This window comes from Podarcis muralis, chromosome Z, assembly GCF_964188315.1.
Source record: "Podarcis muralis chromosome Z, rPodMur119.hap1.1, whole genome shotgun sequence".
Taxonomy (NCBI): Eukaryota; Metazoa; Chordata; class Lepidosauria; order Squamata; family Lacertidae; genus Podarcis; species Podarcis muralis.
This window is the reverse complement of record NC_135673.1, coordinates 29,051,805-29,072,097: the sequence shown is the minus strand read 5'-3', so window position 1 is coordinate 29,072,097 and position 20,293 is coordinate 29,051,805. Positions and strand designations below refer to the sequence as shown.

At 44.7% G+C, this 20,293-nt stretch overlaps 1 protein-coding gene across 1 annotated transcript in view; it reads right to left on the bottom strand.

Moving 5' to 3' along the window:
• Window positions 1–18,530, bottom strand: part of LOC114589450 (sodium/hydrogen exchanger 2-like) — a 32,835-nt gene extending 14,305 nt beyond the window's left edge. Inside the window, exons 1-7 of the mRNA XM_028715811.2 lie at window positions 18,380–18,530; window positions 13,074–13,537; window positions 10,702–10,952; window positions 9,530–9,747; window positions 8,075–8,271; window positions 3,817–3,906; window positions 2,612–2,682 (exon numbers count right to left, since the gene is read on the bottom strand). Of these exons, the coding sequence (XP_028571644.2) occupies window positions 2,612–2,682; window positions 3,817–3,906; window positions 8,075–8,271; window positions 9,530–9,747; window positions 10,702–10,952; window positions 13,074–13,537; window positions 18,380–18,530 (1,442 nt within the window). The remainder of the gene's footprint in view (window positions 1–2,611; window positions 2,683–3,816; window positions 3,907–8,074; window positions 8,272–9,529; window positions 9,748–10,701; window positions 10,953–13,073; window positions 13,538–18,379) is intronic.
• Window positions 18,531–20,293: the final 1,763 nt, after the last annotated feature.

Here is a 20,293-nt window from a genome sequence, read left to right as displayed (position 1 = left end):
ATAAGAAAAATCAGACATCACATAACGGACTGGCTATAGTATTACCAATTAAATTAGGTTTTTAAGACAAATGGGAAAAAAGGTTTTGCAACAGAAGAATAAAAATTAGATACAGAATTAATACAAAATAAGAAAAGAGTAATATCTAGAATGTACAAGCTTCTTTTAGAGCGGGAGGTGAAAGATGAAGAGGTGAAAGAAGTAATGATTAAGTGGGCAAAAGGTTTTGGTAAGAATATCCAATTTTCGACCTGGGAAAGATTATGGAACAAAGAATGGAAATTTACGGCCTGTTACACACTAAAGGAAAATTTCTTGAAGATGTTCTATAGGTGGTATATAACTCCCAGCAAACAGGCCAAAATGTATAAAATGAGATCTAATACTTGCTGGAGGTGTAAACAGGCAGAAGGGACATTGTTTCATATGTGGTGGGGCTGCAAAAAAATAAGAATTTCTGGGATATTATTTATGAGGAATTGAAAAAAAATGTTTAAGCAAAATTTTATAAAGAAACCAGAAGCCTTCCTCTTGGGCATTTTAGATTCAGATATTCCAAATGAAAAAAGGAGAACATCTGAATCTATATGCAGCAACAGCAGCGAGAATACTGATTGCCCAAAAATGGAAAGGAGAATCGGTACCAACAAAAGAGGAATGGCAGGATTAATTATTGGAATATCTAGAATTGGCTAGAGAGGGATGCGGGTGGCGCTGTGGGTTAAACCACTGAGCCTAGGACTTGCTGATCAGAAGGTCGGCGGTTTGAATCCCCGCGACGGGGTGAGCTCCCGTTGCTCGGTCCCAGCTCCTGCCAACCTAGCAGTTTGAAAGCACTTCAAAGAGCAAGTAGATGCGTCGCCAGAAGTGGCTTAGTCATGGTTCGCCACATGACCCGGAAGCTGTACACCGGCTTCCTCGGCCAGTAAAGCGAGATGAGCGCCGCAACCCCAGAGTCGGTCACGACTGAACCTAATGGTCAGGGGTCCCTTTACCTTTACCTAGAATTGGCTAAAATGACAGAGACAATTAGGAGACAGCCAAACCAAAAGTTCAAAAAAGGAGTGGGAAACCTATAGAGAATATTTTTAAAAAAGCATTGTCCCCAAGTCAAAATCTGGACATGCTTTGATTAAATTTCGCAAATTACAAGACAGATTCTAAGTATAGCATGTAGATAACAGAGGAAATGGGGAAATGACCAAGGAAGCAGATTAACAAAAAGATAAGACAGACCCGCATTGAGGAAGACGGAAGTCTGTTGGGAAAGCTAAGTAATTGAAAATCAAGAATATGGTGGCATAAGCACATGATTTTATGCAGCTATTTGGATGTGATTGTTTTGTGTCTGTTTTGGAACAAGTTCTGTAAGTAAAGCTTATGGATGGGAGGTGTACCTGGGAATGCCCATGACCCGGAAGTCTTTGGCAGACAGGTTAGTTACTCCAGAACATGCATGGCAAAACTTGGCCCTCCAGATGTTTTGGGACTACAACTCCCACCATCCCTAGCTAACAGGACCAGTGGTCAGGGATGATGGGAACTGTAGTCCCAAAACAGCTGGAGGGCCAAGTTTGGCCATGCCTGCTGCAGAAGGTGCTGGAGGAACAGTTGGTTTCCACCTGAACCCAAGCCCTTCCCTCCCTCCCAGGCTCAAGAAACCAAAGTGGCAAGGAGCAGCACAGGCTGGCAAGCTGCATTCCTTTTTGAACAACCTTCCAAGGGCCACATGCCAGTGTTGGATGCGACCAGAGGCAAAGAGTGGACAGAGCAAAAAAATGAGAATTTCACCCATGTGCAGAAGACTAATTTCTTTGTCCATACATTCCTCTATACCCTCCATTCAGGCCAGCAAGAAGTGTTACCAGAATTCAATGACACATCCCAGCCAGGCAAAAACACTCAGGGAGGTGGACCTGAAGGACAGCTCAGGCTCTTAATCTCAGGGTTGTGGGTTCAAGCCTCACATTAGGCAAAAGATTCCTGCATTGCAGGGGGATGGGCTAGATGTCCCTCATGGTCCCTTCCAACTCTATAAAACTGTGATTCTGTGATTAAGTAGGCCTGGTGAGGGGCATGGTCTAGGAAAGAGGGTGTGGCTGAAAATAGGATGTGGCCAAGGGAGGTTCACATGGGGTCAAACAGAGAGAGACCTGGAGGGCCATATTTGATCCCCATGCATGCAGTCCTCCTCCCTTGTTTAAAAGGAATTAGTTCTCCTAAACCCAGTGAAGGAAATTGGTATTTTATCCTGAAAGTGTGGCAGAAACCCATCTGCAATAACCATCTTGGCTTTGAAGAATCTTCTTTACTGACTCTTTGATGGTGCCACTGTGAAAAATGTTCTAATGCTCAGAGGGTGAGCAACACCTAGCAATGGGGAAACGCTTTTCTTTTGTAAAGAAACTTATCTTCCAAACAATTGAGTCTTGTGTTTCATGTTGAAAGAAAAAGAGGAAGAAAAGGGAAAAGCTGTCCCATTTTGTGGTGCAGCCATCAAGCAGTGCTGAGCCACTCCTAGTAGGGACTTTGTGAAAACAGAAATCAGGCTTGTGAGTTTTATTTCTTACACTTACACATGTAGAGACTTGTATTGTTATCAAATCCTTACTTGTCTTTCCAATAATACTGTCCCCAGTGTCCTGATATATCTTCTATGCCAGCCAACAAATGATCCAAGAACTAAATGAGAGAGAGAGAGAGAATTTTGCTACATAAACTGTGTTGCTGTTGCATAAAGTATGCACTCTAAGAGACAGCAAGAAAACATCAGCGCACAGATAAAACAACACCACATTTTTGGCAAAGGAGACAACTGCAATTTAAAAAAAAGAAAAATTGTCTATATGGCTTCCCATTTAATCTTCCACTGGTAGATATCTTCTCAACTGTCTTTCCTTAAAATGCTCAATTTTGTGCACTTATTAAATATATAAAAAACTGGTGGTGGGAGAGGGAAACAAACATAACAAAAAGCACTACATCAGTTAGAGTGTTGTAAACATCCTGTTCTGGAATGTCATACCATAATCACCAGTTAAAACCTTGAATTAAGATTCTGAGTTTACTTTGAATGTGACACATACTCAGCTGCCATGTATGCAGGGTCCCCACCCCACCCTCAGGAAATGCCAGGGATGGGCTCCGGTGGAACAGCAGCTGCTATGCATGCAGAAGGTCCCAGGTTCAATCCCTGGCATCTCCAGGTGAGGCAACCACCCCAGGTGGCAGGATCCACAGGGGCAGCATATCCTGATGCTGATTTTTAGTCCCGTTCCACCCCTTGTTTCCCATGTAGATATTAACTCGGCCCTTCTTCCCTGGAGGTAGAGGGGCCACCATTTTGGGGTTCACCTCAGGCACCAAAAACTATTGGGCAGGTCCTGTCACTGCCTCTCAGCCTAACCTATTTCACAGGGTTGATGTGGGGATTAAATTAGGAGGCTGAGAACCATGTACTCCACCTTGAGCTCCTTCTGGGGGAAGGGTGGGATAAAAATGCAATAAATAAATAAAAATTACTATTACACTTACATTTACTATTATACTTTCTTTCAAGGAGCTCAATGTGGTATAAAAACATAAAGCCTTGCTGGAGCAGACTAAACGCCTATTTAGCCCAGGTTCTGGTTCTCACAGTGGAAGCCTGATACCTGGAACACGAGCACAACAGCACTCTTTCCCAACTTATGCACCCCATTCATTAATATCCAGAGGCATACTGTCTCCAGGAGTGGGGAGAGTACTCAGCTATCATGACTGGTAGCCACTAGCCCTCTTCCAAACATCCTTGCTTTCCCAGAGAGGAGAACTTACCCGAATATGAATTTGTTCTCCCACGGTGGGAGCACTTTCTTGCTCTCTGGTGACATCTAACAAGTCAACGAGAGGACGGATGGTCATGCCCTGCCGTAGAGTACAAGAATGAGAGAGAGAGAGAGAATTTGCAGATTTCATTCAAAATTTGTATCAATCACAGGGCAAATCATTCTCTCTGTTTGATGTTCAGGTGTGTGTGCTGTTGCTTATGGAGCCAACTGACACCATCCACAAGAGGAACCTGTCAGTGGGCTCTGAAAACTACAATGTTTACAAGTAATATAGAAGATCTTGTGGTGGGGATGGAGTCCTAAGGTGTGGAAGAAACACAAAAACAGGCAAATGAGTGAAGTGATGGACATGAGGCAGGAGTTGATAATGCAGGTGAGCTGCGTACAGGTGAGCTGAAAGCGAGCTGCTGGCCAGCCCTGTGGAGCCTCCTTTTATTGAGACAAATATGCAAACCAGGCAGATACATTTTGGGCTGTGACCTTTACACATCTTCCGGTCCCGAGATCGTGGGGTGGTACAAAGTTATTTTGGCACCTGTTTCCACTGCGTCATTTTCCCCTTGCACAGTGTATGACAGAGACAAAAGGTATCAGAGACAAAGGTTACAGACAGGACACCGCAGACTACTGAGACTGCAAAAGGTTACACAAAGGCAACAATGTTCAGACAGCTGTGGCTTTGTCTGTGAGGGGTGTGAGTGCTCCGCACCCCAAGGTCACGCTGAGGCTGCCTGCAGGTGGGGAGTGTGCTCTCTCCGGACCCCACTCCCCACTCCGCGATCATCCCTACAAATGAGGACTGACCATGCTTGGTTATAGAATGCAGCTGACTTTGGGGAAGGAGGGCAGAAAACCCGAGGTTTGGGGGTTTGGAATGGAGCATTCAGTAAGGAGGCATGGCTGGTTGGCAGGCACACCAAGCAGGAGAATTTAAACTACAACATTTTGTTGCAGGTTCCACTTAATGGCTTTCTAGTCATCTTTTGGAGGTTTGCCCACAAAAGAAGGTCATGAGGTTCAACAAGGAATGAAACTGTGGGCCAAATCTAGATGCAACACGAATGCGTCTTTACATTTAACATGCAGGATTCAGTAATGTAAACTGAACCATCTGGGATGGTGAACTTTATTGGCAATGTAGCAGGTACAGAGATGGGGTTTAAGACTTCTCACTCCTGCTGTAGTCATGAGGAGATATTTGCACTTGGAAGAAAACCCTGCTGTCACCCAACTAAATACCAGCTAAAGAATGAGGTTTGCCGCGCCCGCCCCCCCCCCCCCGGATCACAGCAGGGAAGGAGAGCTTTTGGGGGTTCTCCTCTCAATATAATAAAATGAATTTATTAAAGCAAAATTACATTTTTTCTTTACAAACCGCAGGTGCCCTTTTGAGATTCTGAAGGAGGCAGAATATTTAACAAACAAAATTGATCACTCATAGTCAGAAGGTAAGGCCAGCCTTCATATTTTCTTCCTGCTTTCTTAAAGGTAAAGGTAAAGGGACCCCTGACCATTAGATCCAGTCGTGGCCTACTCTGGGGTTGCGGCGCTCATCTCACTTTATTGGCCGAGGGAGCCGGCGTACAGCTTCCAGGTCATGTGGCTAGCATGACTAAGCCGCTTCTGGCGAACCAGAGCAGCGCACAGAACATCGTTTACCTTCCTGCTGGACTTATCTACTTGCACTTTGATGTGCTTAATGCCAGAACTAAAATAGCCTCAAAAAAAATAAACACGTCTATCCTTAATTTGCACCCTCATCAGTTAAAATGGGCTGCTACTATTTTTCTTTTACTGTTTTTATTTATTTTGAGCAAGCAAATTTTGGGGAAACAATTGTTACAACGGTAAATAACAAATAACTTGTCCTGATAAAATTACAGACTTTTATCATGCAACAATTTCCCATGAGTGTTGGGTGGATTCCTGCCTGCTGAAATCCCAATGACTACCACCGCCAGCCCAAGCTAATGCTGTTTGAAACCTGCATGTTAAATTTGAATTCACATTAATGTCATGTGTAATAAATCACTGTAAAATGGGCCATACAGTGATGACTCTTCGCTTGTGAACATAATAAATGGAAACCCTACATTCTATTGGTATTCCAAGATTTGGCAAATCACACTTCTTGGAGGGGGGGGGGAGGAATCTGACTTAAATTCAGTGTCCATAGGCCAAAGTGTTCGAGATCACTTCTTTACCATTTGCTTTAATTTTAAATTTTATACAAACACATTGGCTCAGGAGCATTAGGTACCACAGCTCTGGGTGCCTGTCTGGTTTTAGTACAGCTTTTGCATTCTTTTTTGAAGTGAATTTTTTAAAAATAGTTTTGCTTTAGACCATGGAACCCTTTGTAATTGTACGCCACACATTCCTATGTTTAAAATTACATAGTTGCATCCTATATTTCTTTATTGACAGCTGTGACAACTAATCTTATTTATTTATTTATTTATTTTAAAAACCTATTTTTTTTCCTTTCATTTCTTTGTTCTGTACCTGCCTGTCATTATTGAAACTCAGTAGAATAAAGTACAATAAAAAAGGAATATGTGCATAGCTTCACAAACTTAAGCTTAACTGGAAATGCAGCTCATCCCATAAGGGATTTCCATGTTAATGGTGGTGCTGTTGCTGTTGTTGCATAGATTTATAACAAGTCTATATAACAGCAACAGCATCATTGTCTGGATTGAATTTCTGATGTCTAGGGCCCCCTTTTTGTTTCTGCTTCAGAATATCATACCTGTTCTCTGTTACTAGTTTGCTTTACACTTGATTTTGTGTTTTAATAAAATAAAATATATGTTTTAAAAAACCCAATAAAGATATTAGGGGGGGAAACTATCCAGTACCCAGTTCCAACTTTCCTGTTTCAAGATAGATATTTAAAAATATATTTAGGGCCCAGATGTGCTATAATTAAGGATGTAGTTTAGCCACAAGATGGCAGTGCAAGGCAAATATAGACATTATATCTGTTTTACAGTATACTGTATGCTGTTCCCCCCTCCACCCACCCCCTTCCACCCTATTCAGGGCACATGGTGCCACAAAAAGACACGAGTTGAGCAAAGTTTCTTAGAATCATTGAATCCTGCTCAGGGGTTTACAAGTATGTCTGCCAACAGCAACCAGAAATTTAATTCTGGTGAAATTCTCAATATCCTCTGCTGTAGGAGTGGCAAACCTAGGGCTGCCATACATTTCAAAGGCGGAATTGATGTTTTATTGGTGTTTTGGGGGGGGAATAATAATTGGGGTCTTCCTTTTTGAAATACGGCAAGCCTAGGCTATCTCTTGAAAAGCCACAGGTAATATGGGGAAGGAGAGTGCAATCATTTCAAATGTGCACCAGCTGGTACACATTTGCACGTTTTCAGGCATTCTCTCAAGCTAATCAATTTCCTCGCCTGTGGATCGGCTGAGATGAGAGGCAAAAGCAGCCCACCTTTGCTGTTGGCTTTTGGAAAGTGGCAATGGAGGCAGGGGGCAGCTCAGTCCTTGCCTAAGCATAGGAACCCCTGGAGTCTTTCACTGGCAGGAAAATGGGGTAGCACACAATAATATGTACAGCTGCTGACGAAGTAGCAATGCCAACTGATGCCAGCAGCCCATGCAAGCACACAAGTGCATGGTGCTGACTAAAAATGCCCTGTGCCTCCGGTGTTGACTCCTTCACAACAGTTGACCCCTTTTTATTCCAGCAAGCCTAACATGACTTATAATTTACCGTATTTTTTGCTCTATAAGGCACTTTTTCCCTCCTAAAAAGTAAGGGGAAATGTGTGTGCATCTTATGGGGCGAATGCAGGCTGCACAGCTATCCCAGAAGCCAGAACAACAAGAGGGATCGCTGCTTTCTGAGATCCAGAATGGTTTTTTTTTTTCTTGTTTTCCTCCTCCAAAAACTAGGTGCATCTTATGGTGTGGTGTGTCTTATAGGGCGGAAAATACGGTAGTTTTCAGTTTTAAACTTAGTTGATTTTGCTTGTAATGTAATATTTTAATTATTTTAAGCACACCACTTAGAGATTTGATTTAATTTTCATTAAGCAGTTTTTGAACTGCTCTAAATAAATAATTGTGTATGTTGAGAGAGTGTCCAGAATCAGATCTGTGTGAAAATTTCATGTAAGGACGTCTTCAAAATAGTAGTTTACAAGTCTACGAGAAAACTACAATAGTAGTTAACAAATCTACTCAGAGGAGAATTACAGTGACAGCCTTCATTTTACCTGTACAAACACAGTGAAGAGGATCACAACAGTGGTTGCTGCAATGAAGAGCTTCTTTCTCGGATAGTCAGGGAGCAAAAAAACCAGGGAGAAACAGATGGCTCCTCTAAGCCCCCCATAGGCAATAATGAACTGGTCCTTAGGTGTAACGGTGTTGACATGTGATCTGTTTATGATGAAAGTCAGGACAAGAACTCCTAAAACAGATGAAGTAAGTTGGCAAGTTATCAGGAGTGAAAGGGAATTAAACTGGTGATTGTGAAGTTTGGGCATCATCTACTCTGTACTCATCACATGTAGAGTTGCTTATGTTTCACTGCAGTTTGTCTTCTGCTGAAAACTACATTCATAAGTTATGGAACTGATGGAATTAACAGCATCGTCATCGTATTATTCCATCCCATGAATTTCAATGAAAAGAAACACAATCCAAATGGTGGGAGGAAATCAATTACATATTGTTTGCGGAATGAAAGCAACAACAGTCCGTTCTGGACCATAGCTGTCAACCTTCCCTTTTTTTGCGGGAAATTCCCTTATTCCAGTGTCGTTTCCCGCTGCTATCCCGGATTGTTAGATATCCCGTAGACTGTCCCCAGGACAGGTGAGGCTGCTGATCCCTTATTTTCAAATCTAAAAGTTGACAGCTATGTTCTGGACATGGGACAAATAAGAAAACATAAGCAGTTTCTACTTCTGTTTCCATTGGAATTCTCCAACATCCCTAGTAAAGGCCAATCCCAATGCTCTGTAATGACTCCAGCAGTGACACAGGGGACAAAAGGCTAGTGATGGAGACCAAGAAGGCAGTACACACAAGACTCAACACAGAGTACAGGCCCAACACTAATGGACAATCCCCAGGCATGAAAGCCCTGAAGCTGGACCTCCAAATCCATCAGGGGGTTAACAGTCTCATTCCTAAAAGCCACACACTCCACCAACCTTGCTCGCTGACACAGAAAACATAACCAGTGAAAAAATATTCGGACAGGCAGCAACGTGCTGGACTGCAACTTTAAGGCTCTGCATTTCTTAGAAAGGAAGTGGGGCCACAGGAGATGACTATGAAAGGGCCCAGTGGCACTTGAGTGCTTGCTGGAGGAAGTCATCTGCTGCCCCTAGGCCCTGTCTTGGGGCCTTAGAGACCTGCCTCTGGACATTCTTTTTCTTTATTGCAAAGCTTGACTGGGGAAGGAACACCAGGGCTGGTGGAGAGGATATTTAATCCTTTCCTCCTCTACCACTTCTCCAGTCTAAGCATCTCCCCAAAAGCTGCTATTAACTGTTAAAAATACAAACACATACACATATATATGCACTATGCTTGCATTCTTCTTCCCAGCAGAACAAATAGCACTGGTGGTGGGTAGATACAGGGATGCGTATATAAACACTGTGCAATTGTGATCAGACCCATGCATGAACTTATACCATCTTTCAAGGGCTCTATACCTAGTGCTCTCCAAAGGAGACAGAAAATGACTGTGAAGCAAATGTACGACCAACTCCACTCATGATTGTCACCGATGGTGGAGACTCCTAGGAAGATGAAGATGAGGGTGTCACTAACACTGCTCCACATCTTCATGAAGTATTTAATGGTCGTGTGGGACTTCAGAGAAATGTTGGCCTCCACATAACGTTTCATGCCCATTGCGCATGCAATAATTCTGAAAGAGAAAATAAAAGAAAGTTCCACACACTTTTCCACTTCAGGCAGCAGCAGGGAATCTCCAGCCCACAGAAAACCACCAAGCCACACGGGAGCGCTTTACAAGTACTAACAATCAGCCGATTGCCACTTGCAAAGTCTTGTGCCTTTGCATGTTCTGCTATGATTGCTGGCGCTCACAAAGGCATAGGGCTTTGCAAGGGCCAACAGTCAGCTGATCAACGGAGCCTTGCAAAGTTCTGTGCCTTTGCCTGTGTGGTTTGATTTCATACAAGGGTTTTCAGTCCTACCTAGAAATGCTGGAAATTGAACCTGGAGTCTTCTGCATGCAAGGCAGATGATCTGCCACAGAACAATGGCTCTTCCCATTCCTTTCCCTTTCCAAACCACAAATCATAATGCAATACATGGACTAAGGGCTTATCTACCTCTTTTTGGGCATTTTAAGGCCTGCACTTTAAAGCTCTGTGTCTGAGTGCCCCTTTAATTTTTGCTCCAGACATGTCCCCGCAAAAACTTGCTCTCTAAAGCTGAATCAGAGCAAACAGCTATTTGGGTTTTCCATAGATTGCTATTTTCTTCGGTTCAGCTTTAAAGAGCAGGTTTTCATAAGGTAAGCTCTGGAGCAATTAAAGGGGTGCTCAGACATGGAGCTTTAGAGCACAAGCTGGAAAGCGCAGAGGAAAGTTAAGTGTGGATAAGCCCTGACAGATTACATTTGAAAGAAATCACATCCCCATTTCTGCCTGTTCATATAGCCACAACAAATAGGTTTTTGTCCCTGGGCTAATTTCCCAAAACTTTCTGTTTACCACACTGATTTCCATTGCCACCACCCTCATAATCCTAACCACGATGCCGATACTTCTGAAAGCTTGCACTTTAGGCCCAGTTTGGTTCAACACTGAGCCATGCAAGCCTGAAATACTCTGAAGTTCCTCAATCTACTTACGCCACAATACCAGACAGGTGGAACATTTCTGCTGTGAGATAGGACAGGTAACTGTAGAGGAAGACAAAAAGGGGCTCAATCACACGAATATTTTTGGTGAATCGTGTGGTAAAGGCAGCTATCATGCCAAACAGGAGGCCCACCAGGACCCCGCCGATTCCGACCACAAAAAACTTCCCAATTCCTGCCAACACATCCGCTGTTTTAATTGACGGCATTTCACAGAAGGACCTGAACAGCTTATACAAGACCTAAGAAGAAGACAGAAATGAACAAAACAGAAAGGTTTTAATAGAGAGAGATGGAGAGAGAGATCTTTACAAGGTAGGATCCCCATGTGGTGGAACATGGGGCAAATTAATCTTCTCCATTTTTGCTTATTATCCTAGTCCTTTCACCTTTGGTCTAAGCAGGATTACTGAAACCATAGGTCTGTTGCATTTACCGTATCTTTTGCATTTCTGGCATGGCAGAACCCAACATGGAGCATACAGACATTCCCGGCCGTCTCCCATCTAGGCATTGACCATATCCAGATTTCCACATATCCAATCCTGTTCCTCCTCCAAGCAGCTTGGGGCCATGTATATGGTTCTTCCCCCATGCCATTTTATCCTCCCAACAACTCTAAGAGGTAGGCTAGGACAGAGGTGTAGTGGTCTAGGATTGTGCAGTGCGGGAAGAAGGTAATCAAAGACCCATTACTATTTCTGCAGCAGGGTCCCAACAGGGTCCCTGTCTCCAGCATCTTAGAGCTGCCCAATCAGCTTAAAGGGGAGCTTTTTAACCACTGGGAAGAAGTCTTCTCACTCTTTGGGCTGCTTGGAGTCCATCAGAGTAAAATCAAGTTAGCCAGCCATTGAGGATTTGCTCCCAGGGTCACTCTGGAGAAGGCATGTGGAAGAGCACCAAGGAGTTGTTCTCTATGCTTCAAAGCTATGGATTTATGAAGACTGAAAACACAAGGTGCTTCAGTTTCAATAAATACTTTGTGCAATGGAACTTCAAGGAAAACACAAGTCATTCTGAAAAAAGATATTGGAGCACTCCAAATCATTTACTCATCTATGTAAAGAGAAAATAGTAGGTCTGGCTGAAAGACAACACATGGAGATCTGCATTGATCACTGCAATGCATTTTCTAATTATTATTATTGTATAATTATAAGACTTTATAAGTCTTAGAGGTGGTATAATTTTAGAAAGGGGCATGGCTCTGGGGTGTGTGGCTGTGACTATCATGAAGTGACCCTGCACTTCTGTATTTGCCACCACACTACTCAGTTAGGATGAGACACAATGACTGATCCAAGGCCAATCAGTGAGTTCTATCGCTGAGCAAGGGTTCAAACATTTGCCTCCCAAGTTCTACTGCAACCACTACTCCATTCCGACTCTCAGCCGTCAATAAGGTTGGTGCATCACATGCCATCAATAAACCACCAACATATAATTGTGGGATAACCAGCCTCATTAATTATTATTATTATTATTATTATTATTATTATTATTATTTCTTATTTCTACCCTGCCCATCTGGCTGGGTTTCCAGCATGTCTAATTAATACATGAATGGGGTTAATGCCATAGAGTAAGCTGCCCTGCCAAGCTTAGCTAGGTCACTCTCCCTCACCTTAAGAGGAAGGTAATCAGGCCTGTTGTTGAGAAGCTCAGCATGTAAAGAGGTCTGAGCTGGTTGCTCCAAACTCAAGACTGCATGGCTCTAATATGCCTTTATTGTGTTTATATACCAATAATTTAAGAACTTTCAGCACAGTAACTCAATGTTACTGCCTGTGTTTTCTGACTGACATATGGAAAAGCACATGAACCTAACCCTTGAATAATTTGTAAGTATATATAAAAAAATTAACTTACCAAATGTGTGGTGTTTTTCTATGCTGGGGAAGAGGGGAACTTTGGAAGGTACTTATAAGGGCATATTTTAAAGGTCTAACAGCCAAATTTTCACGCTTTACTTTATTGTATATTTTGTGATTTTAAATCTCTGCTGGGGTCCTCTCATCAAAGAGTATTTGCCCCAAACCTGGATCTTGTTATCCAGGGGATTATCCTTTTATATACCTATTTTTCCTAGCAACCAACAAAAATTCCATCCATCCAAGCAAGAAGCATTATCAGAATTCGAGGAAACAATCTAGCCAGGCAAAAATGTCCAAGGAGGGTACAATGCAGGTCTGGTGAGGGATGTAGCCTGTAGAGAATTGATGTGACTGGGGAGAGGGGTGAGACTTCAGGGCCAGATAAAAAGGCCTGGGGGGCCACATTTGGAACGTGGTCCAGAGGTTTCCCATCCCTACCCTAGAAACAGCACTTCCATGCACATCAAGATCTCAAGAAGACGTACTTACAACTGTCACAGCATCATTGAGAAGAGATTCTCCAAATACCAAAATGTGAAGCTTCTCATTGACATGTATCTCTTCGAACACAGACAGCACAGCAACAGGGTCAACAGCTGCAATCAAGCTACTGAACAAGAGGTTGTGAAGCAAAGATATATCACGTAGCTGGAAGGTGTCCACTTGGCATATCCCATAGAGCGAGAATCCAATTCCAAAGACGTTCCATATCGTCCCCACAACAGCATATAAGAGGATGGTCCCAATGTTCTCAAAGAAGGGGCGACTGGGCATGAAATAGCCAGCATCCAGGACAATGGGTGGCAGGAGGTAGAGGAAGAAGATGTCACTGTCCATGACCGGAGGGGATTTGTCGTTTAAGCCATAAATGATCCCTCCCATGATAAGCCCCACGAAAATCAATAAGCAGCTTTCGGGGACAACAGAAGGTAGTTTCTCAAACAAATGGAAACCTGCAAAGGTCAAGAGGCAACATTAGTGGGAAATCAGAAGCATTTGTTGCTTTGTGGTCATTTCAGCTTATGTCTTGTGTCCCCACCAAACCAAGTGTTGTGTGAATTGTGGGTCAGGAAGCAGAAATTAATCACCTGGTGGGCTGGAGTCAGAACTAGTATGCATTAAAGCCGAACCTATCAAATTCCCACTTTCCAAAACAATATGGGAAATCAAATACTATCCTTCAAAATTTGCACTTGTCCAATTTTGTGATGCAGTTCTTCAAACGACATTTACAAAAATGCATGTTAGGGGAGACGGTGCATAAAAATGAACATATTGGTTTTACATAACACATACAGTAAAGTGGAGAAAATTGCTTGGGAGAATAGGTGCACTTGAGTAAAAATGTGATTATTAGGATATGTGCACTAAAATGCTGTTGGGGATTATCCAGAGACTTTCATTTTTGTGTCGTTTTCAAGGGACTTTTGATTTGTTTCATTTCAATGGATGTGCATTTTTTTAGCTTAGTTTATCATAAAGGTGGCTGGAGACAGTGTGGCTGTCTATGGTAGTTGGACTGTGTCTAAAATTATGTGCACACTTCTTTTCAAACCAGCAGTGGGAGCACAGCGGATGCAGGATAAATAGGTGTGTACAGTGGTGTCGCAAGGTGGGGGCAGGGGCGGTGCACTCTGGGTTCCATATCTGGGGGGGGGGTGACAAGAAGGCACCCCGCGGGAGTGCTTGCCCGGGCGCATCAGTGGGAGAAGCCATCGCACTGCCGCAGCCGCATGTGGAGAATCCTCCGTTTGTGGCTGCAGCTGCGAGCAGAGGATCCCGCCACCGTCTGTATAGCGTTCAAGCAGTGCCAGCGGCAAACCACTATGTTGTACAACGCATGCACAGTGTTGCACGCATGTGCTGTATGTAGCGACGCCGCACATGCGCTGTACATAGTGGTCTGCTACCGGTGCCACCCAAGTACCGTACGGATGGCAGTGGGATCCCTCCGTTGCCGCTGCAGCCACAAGCAGAGGTTCCCACCACTGTCCGTACGGCGCTCAGGCTGCGCCAGTGACAAAACGCTAGGTATAACGCATGTGCGGTGTTGCACGCATGCACTGTGCATTGCGACGCCACACATGCGCTGTATGGATGGCGGTGGGATCCCTCCACCGCCGGCAGGAGCCACTTACAGCGAGCTGGCAGCCCCCCTCCCAGCCTCCCTCCCTTCCTGGCTCTCCGTAAGCGGCTCCTGCTTTGCAGCTTTACAGCGAGCCAGGGAGGGAGGGAGGCTGGGAGGGAGGCCACCTGAGAAAGGTTGCTACCCAAATGCGATTTTGGTTTTAAACGCAGTGTAAGGAGTCTGTATGGGAGTATATTGTATTTAAAAATGGGGTATCAGAGTTTTTAGGGGGCCAACCAGGTTCGGATAGCTGGGATAGCAGGCTTGTTGGGTTTTGAATGTCTTATGTAGATTTTTCAAATTCGTTGTTCTGTATGGGACAATGACAATAAAGATTATCGTATCGTATCTGTCAGGGGCTCAGGGGCAGAGCCGAAGGGGAAAGAGGAGTTGGAGAGCGAAGGGGAAGGATCTGAGGGGAGCTTAGGAGGGTATGACAGTGACCCGAGAGATTCCATGAGTCTCTCCAGCGAATCAGAAGATTCTCAGAAAGAGGCGCCCAGGGTCAGGGCAAGGGGGGGCAGCGGTGAGTCCCCAAGTGGCAGCTGGAGATCAGGGCCAGCTTCCCTGCCAGAGCGTAGCGGGGGGGAAGAAGCCCACAGATCAGAACCAGCGTCTTCTCCAGCAGGGAGAGAGAGTGAGTCAGAACTGACCACGCCTCCGTCGGAGAGTGGAGGGGCGGAGCGGAGGTCAGTTCCAGCCAGCCCCCCCCCCCCGAAGGAGGAAGCAGTGACAGGAGCAGTGTAGCCGTTAGGAGGAAAGTGGCTGGCTGGGCGCGCGCGCCAAGTTCAAATGTGCAGGCGCGCAGGTCAGCAGAAAATCCGGATTGGGAGCCAGGTCCCAAAGCCCGCCGGAGACAGGGGGAGGAGTCAGAGGAATCCGCCTCCGAAGAGTCCAGGAAGGGAGGGACCCCAGGGGGCAGGAGGACCCAGAGGAGAAAAGAGCAGAGGAAGAGGTGGAGCAAAGCTCGGGTGTTAAACTGGTGTAGGGGAGGGGAAGAGTCAGACGGAGCTTCGGCGGTCTAGAGTTACAGACGTAGGGCTGCGCGCCACGGATGTAAAACCAACAATGAACTTCAATAAAGACTTTTGTATATAAAGAGACACTGGCGTTGGTCCTTTGTGAGCTGGGACCTGAGGCACCCCTGACAGTATCATATCGGAGGGAGGGAGGGGGACGCACAGGAGCCATGGCTCCTGAGAGGACGAGCTGCGCAACTTTGCCAGCACTCTGGGGGTGCAGAGGTGTAGGAAGGGGGAGCGGACCATCCCAGGTGTCTTCGCTGAGGGGCTGACATTTGGCGCCCGCCCATGACTCCCAAGCCTACCCTGAGTGGCGATGTGTGGGGGTGTGACAAAAAAAATTTCGCACTGGGTACCACCTGGGTTTGCTACGCCTCTGGGTTTGTATGCACACTGCCTAGGTGTTTCTTTCTAGTAAGCATTTCTTCAGCACTCTGCAGTCTCCCTAGCTGCCCATTTTTCCTGACCTAAAAAAGCCCCTAAGAAGGAGAGACCTCGTGATGTCTTCTTCAGAGCTTTAACTGAATTGCAGAAAGTGGGGGGGGGGGGTTTCCTGCAGAGTGCGCATCATTAACTAAATAGTTTTTAGAATGTATTTATTATTATTTAATGTATTTATATCCTGCCTTTCTCCCAAGCTGGGATTCAAGGCAGCTTATAACATTTTTTTAAAAATCATTATAAAATACAAAGTAATAAAAACAAGGTCGTTAAAAACAATGGTTAAAACGCATATAGGACCAGCAATTAAATTATGCTTTGTCCTGACAGCAGCCCAGTGCTCAGCATTGTCTGCACCTTAGTTTTCAAATGCCTGTCAGAATAGGAAGGTCTTAGCTTGCAGGTGGAAAGACAACAAGGGGGGAGCCAGTCTAACCTCTCTTGGGAAGGAATCCCACAATACGGCAGCAGCCAGAGAAAAGGCTTTTTTCTTGTGGCACCGCCAACCATGCGGTGGATGGGACTGAGAGAATGTGCTAACCCAAGAATCTTAGCATACAGGTGGGTTGTAAAGGGAAATAAGATCTTTCCGCTAACCTGGGCCCAAGCTGTATAGAATGAAAGAAAGGACATTCACAAACATCCCTTAGCCACCTCAAAATTAAGGGATGCACAATTGGGGGGGGGGGGGAGGATCCTGCATCCCAAGAATTTTTGGATCTAGCCCTACCTTTAAAAATAGCTAGAGGTATTTAGATTTCAACAGCTGCTCATTAAATACTTTTCCAAGCAAAATATATGATGTGGTCAACTCAACATAATCTTTCAGAAAGACATTTAACTTTTTTATTTAAAAAAATGTACTCAGGGTTTATTGTCTGCAGTTCCAAAAAGCTTCTGAGTGCCTGTAATCAGAGACGGCTTTATTAGTTGTGGAGAATTCAATTTAAATGTACGTGAATCATTCATACTTCAAATGAACGGAAAACATCAATGCAGCCTTCTAAAGCCCTCCATCCATACTGCTGCACAATGCAGCCGGCTGATTTGTGCATCTGAATAATACATTAATGGGGGGATTCTTACTGTCTCGTTGGAAAGATTCAGCTGTTTTATTGTTCTTGAAGGAAACAAATGGATTGGAGGAGGTTGGGGGTTTTTTTATAGACAGATAGCAATCAGAGAGGCCTGTTGCAGAGTCCCTGTACAGACAAAACAAGAGCTTCAAAGTGTTACAATCAGTGCTTTTTTTCCTGGCAGCACCGTTTTCCCCTAGAAAAAAAGCACTGTTTACAGTTTAAACCATGCATTATGTCATGTCACAGTTTATATTGCTAAAAATAACTCATTGATACGCCTCTATAAAGATTTGGACGTGGTCTGATTTCTTTGAACTTTCCTGATCGTTTCACAGGACGCTGGTGTACAGTTTTGGCATTTGGCATTGCTGTTAAACGAAAGTCTCCAACATGCATTTCAAAACGGTACCCGCAAGAGGCAAGGTGCCCAATAAACACTCGTAAAATATACCTCACCCCTAGAGATGAATGGATCAGACTTTCTAAAAAAATTCTTCCATTTTTCCAATCTTAAGTTCAGCTTTCCACATTTCCGCATCAGTTTGCAAACCTTTTTAAGTCCTCATGAAAACTCACCAACATACTAGTGTGAATTTATCCTAATATACAGCTTGTTGCAAGCAGTTATGCCTAATATGATGCATTTTTGTACTTTCACTATCATGTGCGTTTTTCTGCCCCCTAACATTATGCACGTTTGTTCGCATTATCTTGCTGAAGAACCACGTCACAAAATACAGCGAATCTCGAAGTGCAGCTGCATTTCAACTCACATATACTTTTGGGAAGCTTGTATTAGTTATGTTCAGATTACGGTGCAAACCAAACCAAATTTATCCACCATCCCAACCCACTCCCTGGGACTAACACAGAAAGCTGCCTTATCCCAAGTCAGACCAATGGTCTGTCTAGCTTCGTATTGTCAACACTGACTTCCAGTGGCCCTCCAGGGTTGCAGGTATGAGTCTCTCCCTTCCCTACCTGGATGAGAGAAGAAGACTAGATGGGCTTTAGATGCATTTGCTTGTCTTTTCTTCTAAATCCGTATCCTCAACCTGGGAACTTTTGCACGCGAAGCAGATGCTCTACTACCCAGCCCACCAACCCTTGCCTGGAGAAACCTACCTATTTTAGCCAAGGAAGCCAACATGATCCACAGGGTAATCTCAAAGGGCACTTGGACATGCTGATAGTCTAGAGAGAAGAAGACTGAGTGGGCTTTAGACTCATTCGCTTGGCTTGTCTCCAAATCCATATCCTCAAGAGACTCCAACATCGTGGAACTCTGGAAGGCAGCAGCTACTGGCAGAGAGAGGAGGACAGAGGCAGAGGATCCCAGAAGCCAAAGTCCTGGCATGGCCTCCCGTCCAAGGATCAGAGCCTCCATCTGCCAGTTGGAGTTCTCACTGTCAGGGGAAGTGCCAAGCTGGCTGGCTGGCAAGCATCTGGCTGGCTGGCTGGCTGGCTGGCGCCCAGCTCTTTTGCTGCTTCTGCCTGAGCGTTCTGGAGGCTGCTCTACTTAATGCACCCTGCTGCATGCTGTAAATTATATGGATGGGTGTGCAAGGGGAAGAGCCACTGCTGGAGCAGGGAGTGAGGGGAGAAAGAGACCCAGCAGCAACTACCTACGTCACTTGGAAAATGCATTTTCCACTTAGCCAGATCAAGACATTCTAAACTATGCTGCCTAACCTAAGCAATCCTTCTAACTTTGCAAAACAAAAACAAGCCAAAGAAGGCATATAAACCCAGGTTGCAAAGCAGGCCAGCCTGATGTGAACCAATTCATAGAGGGTGGTCCATTAGGGGCACATGGGACACTGTCCCACTAACCTCAATCTACACTCAGCTAGCTCCTACCTGCTTCCTGTTTTCAACCAGTTCAGTGAGTAGTGTTGCCTGTCAGCTTTCTCCTCCTCTTTCTTAGTGTGGCCCTTACAGAACTCATCAGGAAAGAGGAGGATGGGGACAAAATGTGAATTAGCTGTCTCTGTCTGTCACTGGCTCAGGATACACCTACTCTTGGCCTCCTTGCCTTCCACCCTACCAGCCATCACTAGTCACAGTGCTGAAGGAGGCCTCATAGTCCTTCTAGCCCAACAACCTGAGGGGAAGTTCCAGCAACGCCAGATTTAGGACAGTACAGACGGTTCCCTTGCACTGGGTGCTGAGCCCAGGGGGTGCACAGTCAAAAAGATCCATAACTGAGAAAAACCATTTTGGGGCACCCAATTTTGGCCTGACTGAGAGCACCATATTACCAAAGATGACCAAAGTCCACTCCTGGCTTTAAAAAATTTGTTCCGTGGTGAAACTGCTCTTACTAATTATTCATTTTTCCTAAAGTTCAATTGAAATCTACTTTCCTATCACTGAAGTCAATTTATTTGTTCATTTAAGAGGATCGATACATGCTGCCTACTACCTAACATTCTCAACGCAGCTTACAATACATTTAAAACACAATGAGATAGACAATCAGACAATAGCCATCGCAGCAGATCCAAGATATTTATCTATACATACACAAATACCTGCATATATACATATTTGTGTGTGTGTTCCCATAAGATCCTTCTCATGGTCCAACCAAGTAATATGTTCCTGGGCATAGGGGTCAGTTATGGGGCAATGTAGTCATAGTAGGGCTTCCCTGACAAAAGCACAGGTTTAGTAACTCAGCATGTGTATCTGAATTCCTGAACTGAGCCATCAATGTGTGTCTGGCTCTCTGCTTAGGAGTTCAAATGAAAATTTTCAGGTGGGCAGGTGGGGCCTACCATACGCCACCATACACATTGTGCAGCTGAGTCTCCTGGCCTAGAACTGACTATTGGAGTAGCTCAGTGTTCCTCCCACACAGGCCAGGCACTTCCTCCCAGGGTGGCTGCTGATGCCTCTCATAGAACCTGGCCTTGGTGACAGATGCAGAAGGTGTCAGGGGAGCAAAGGCATTAACAAGCCTCCCAGAGATGTTACAAACCTCCTCTCGTCCTGCCCTGTTGGGGTGGCAAAGAACAAACTGTTTTCATGCAGTGG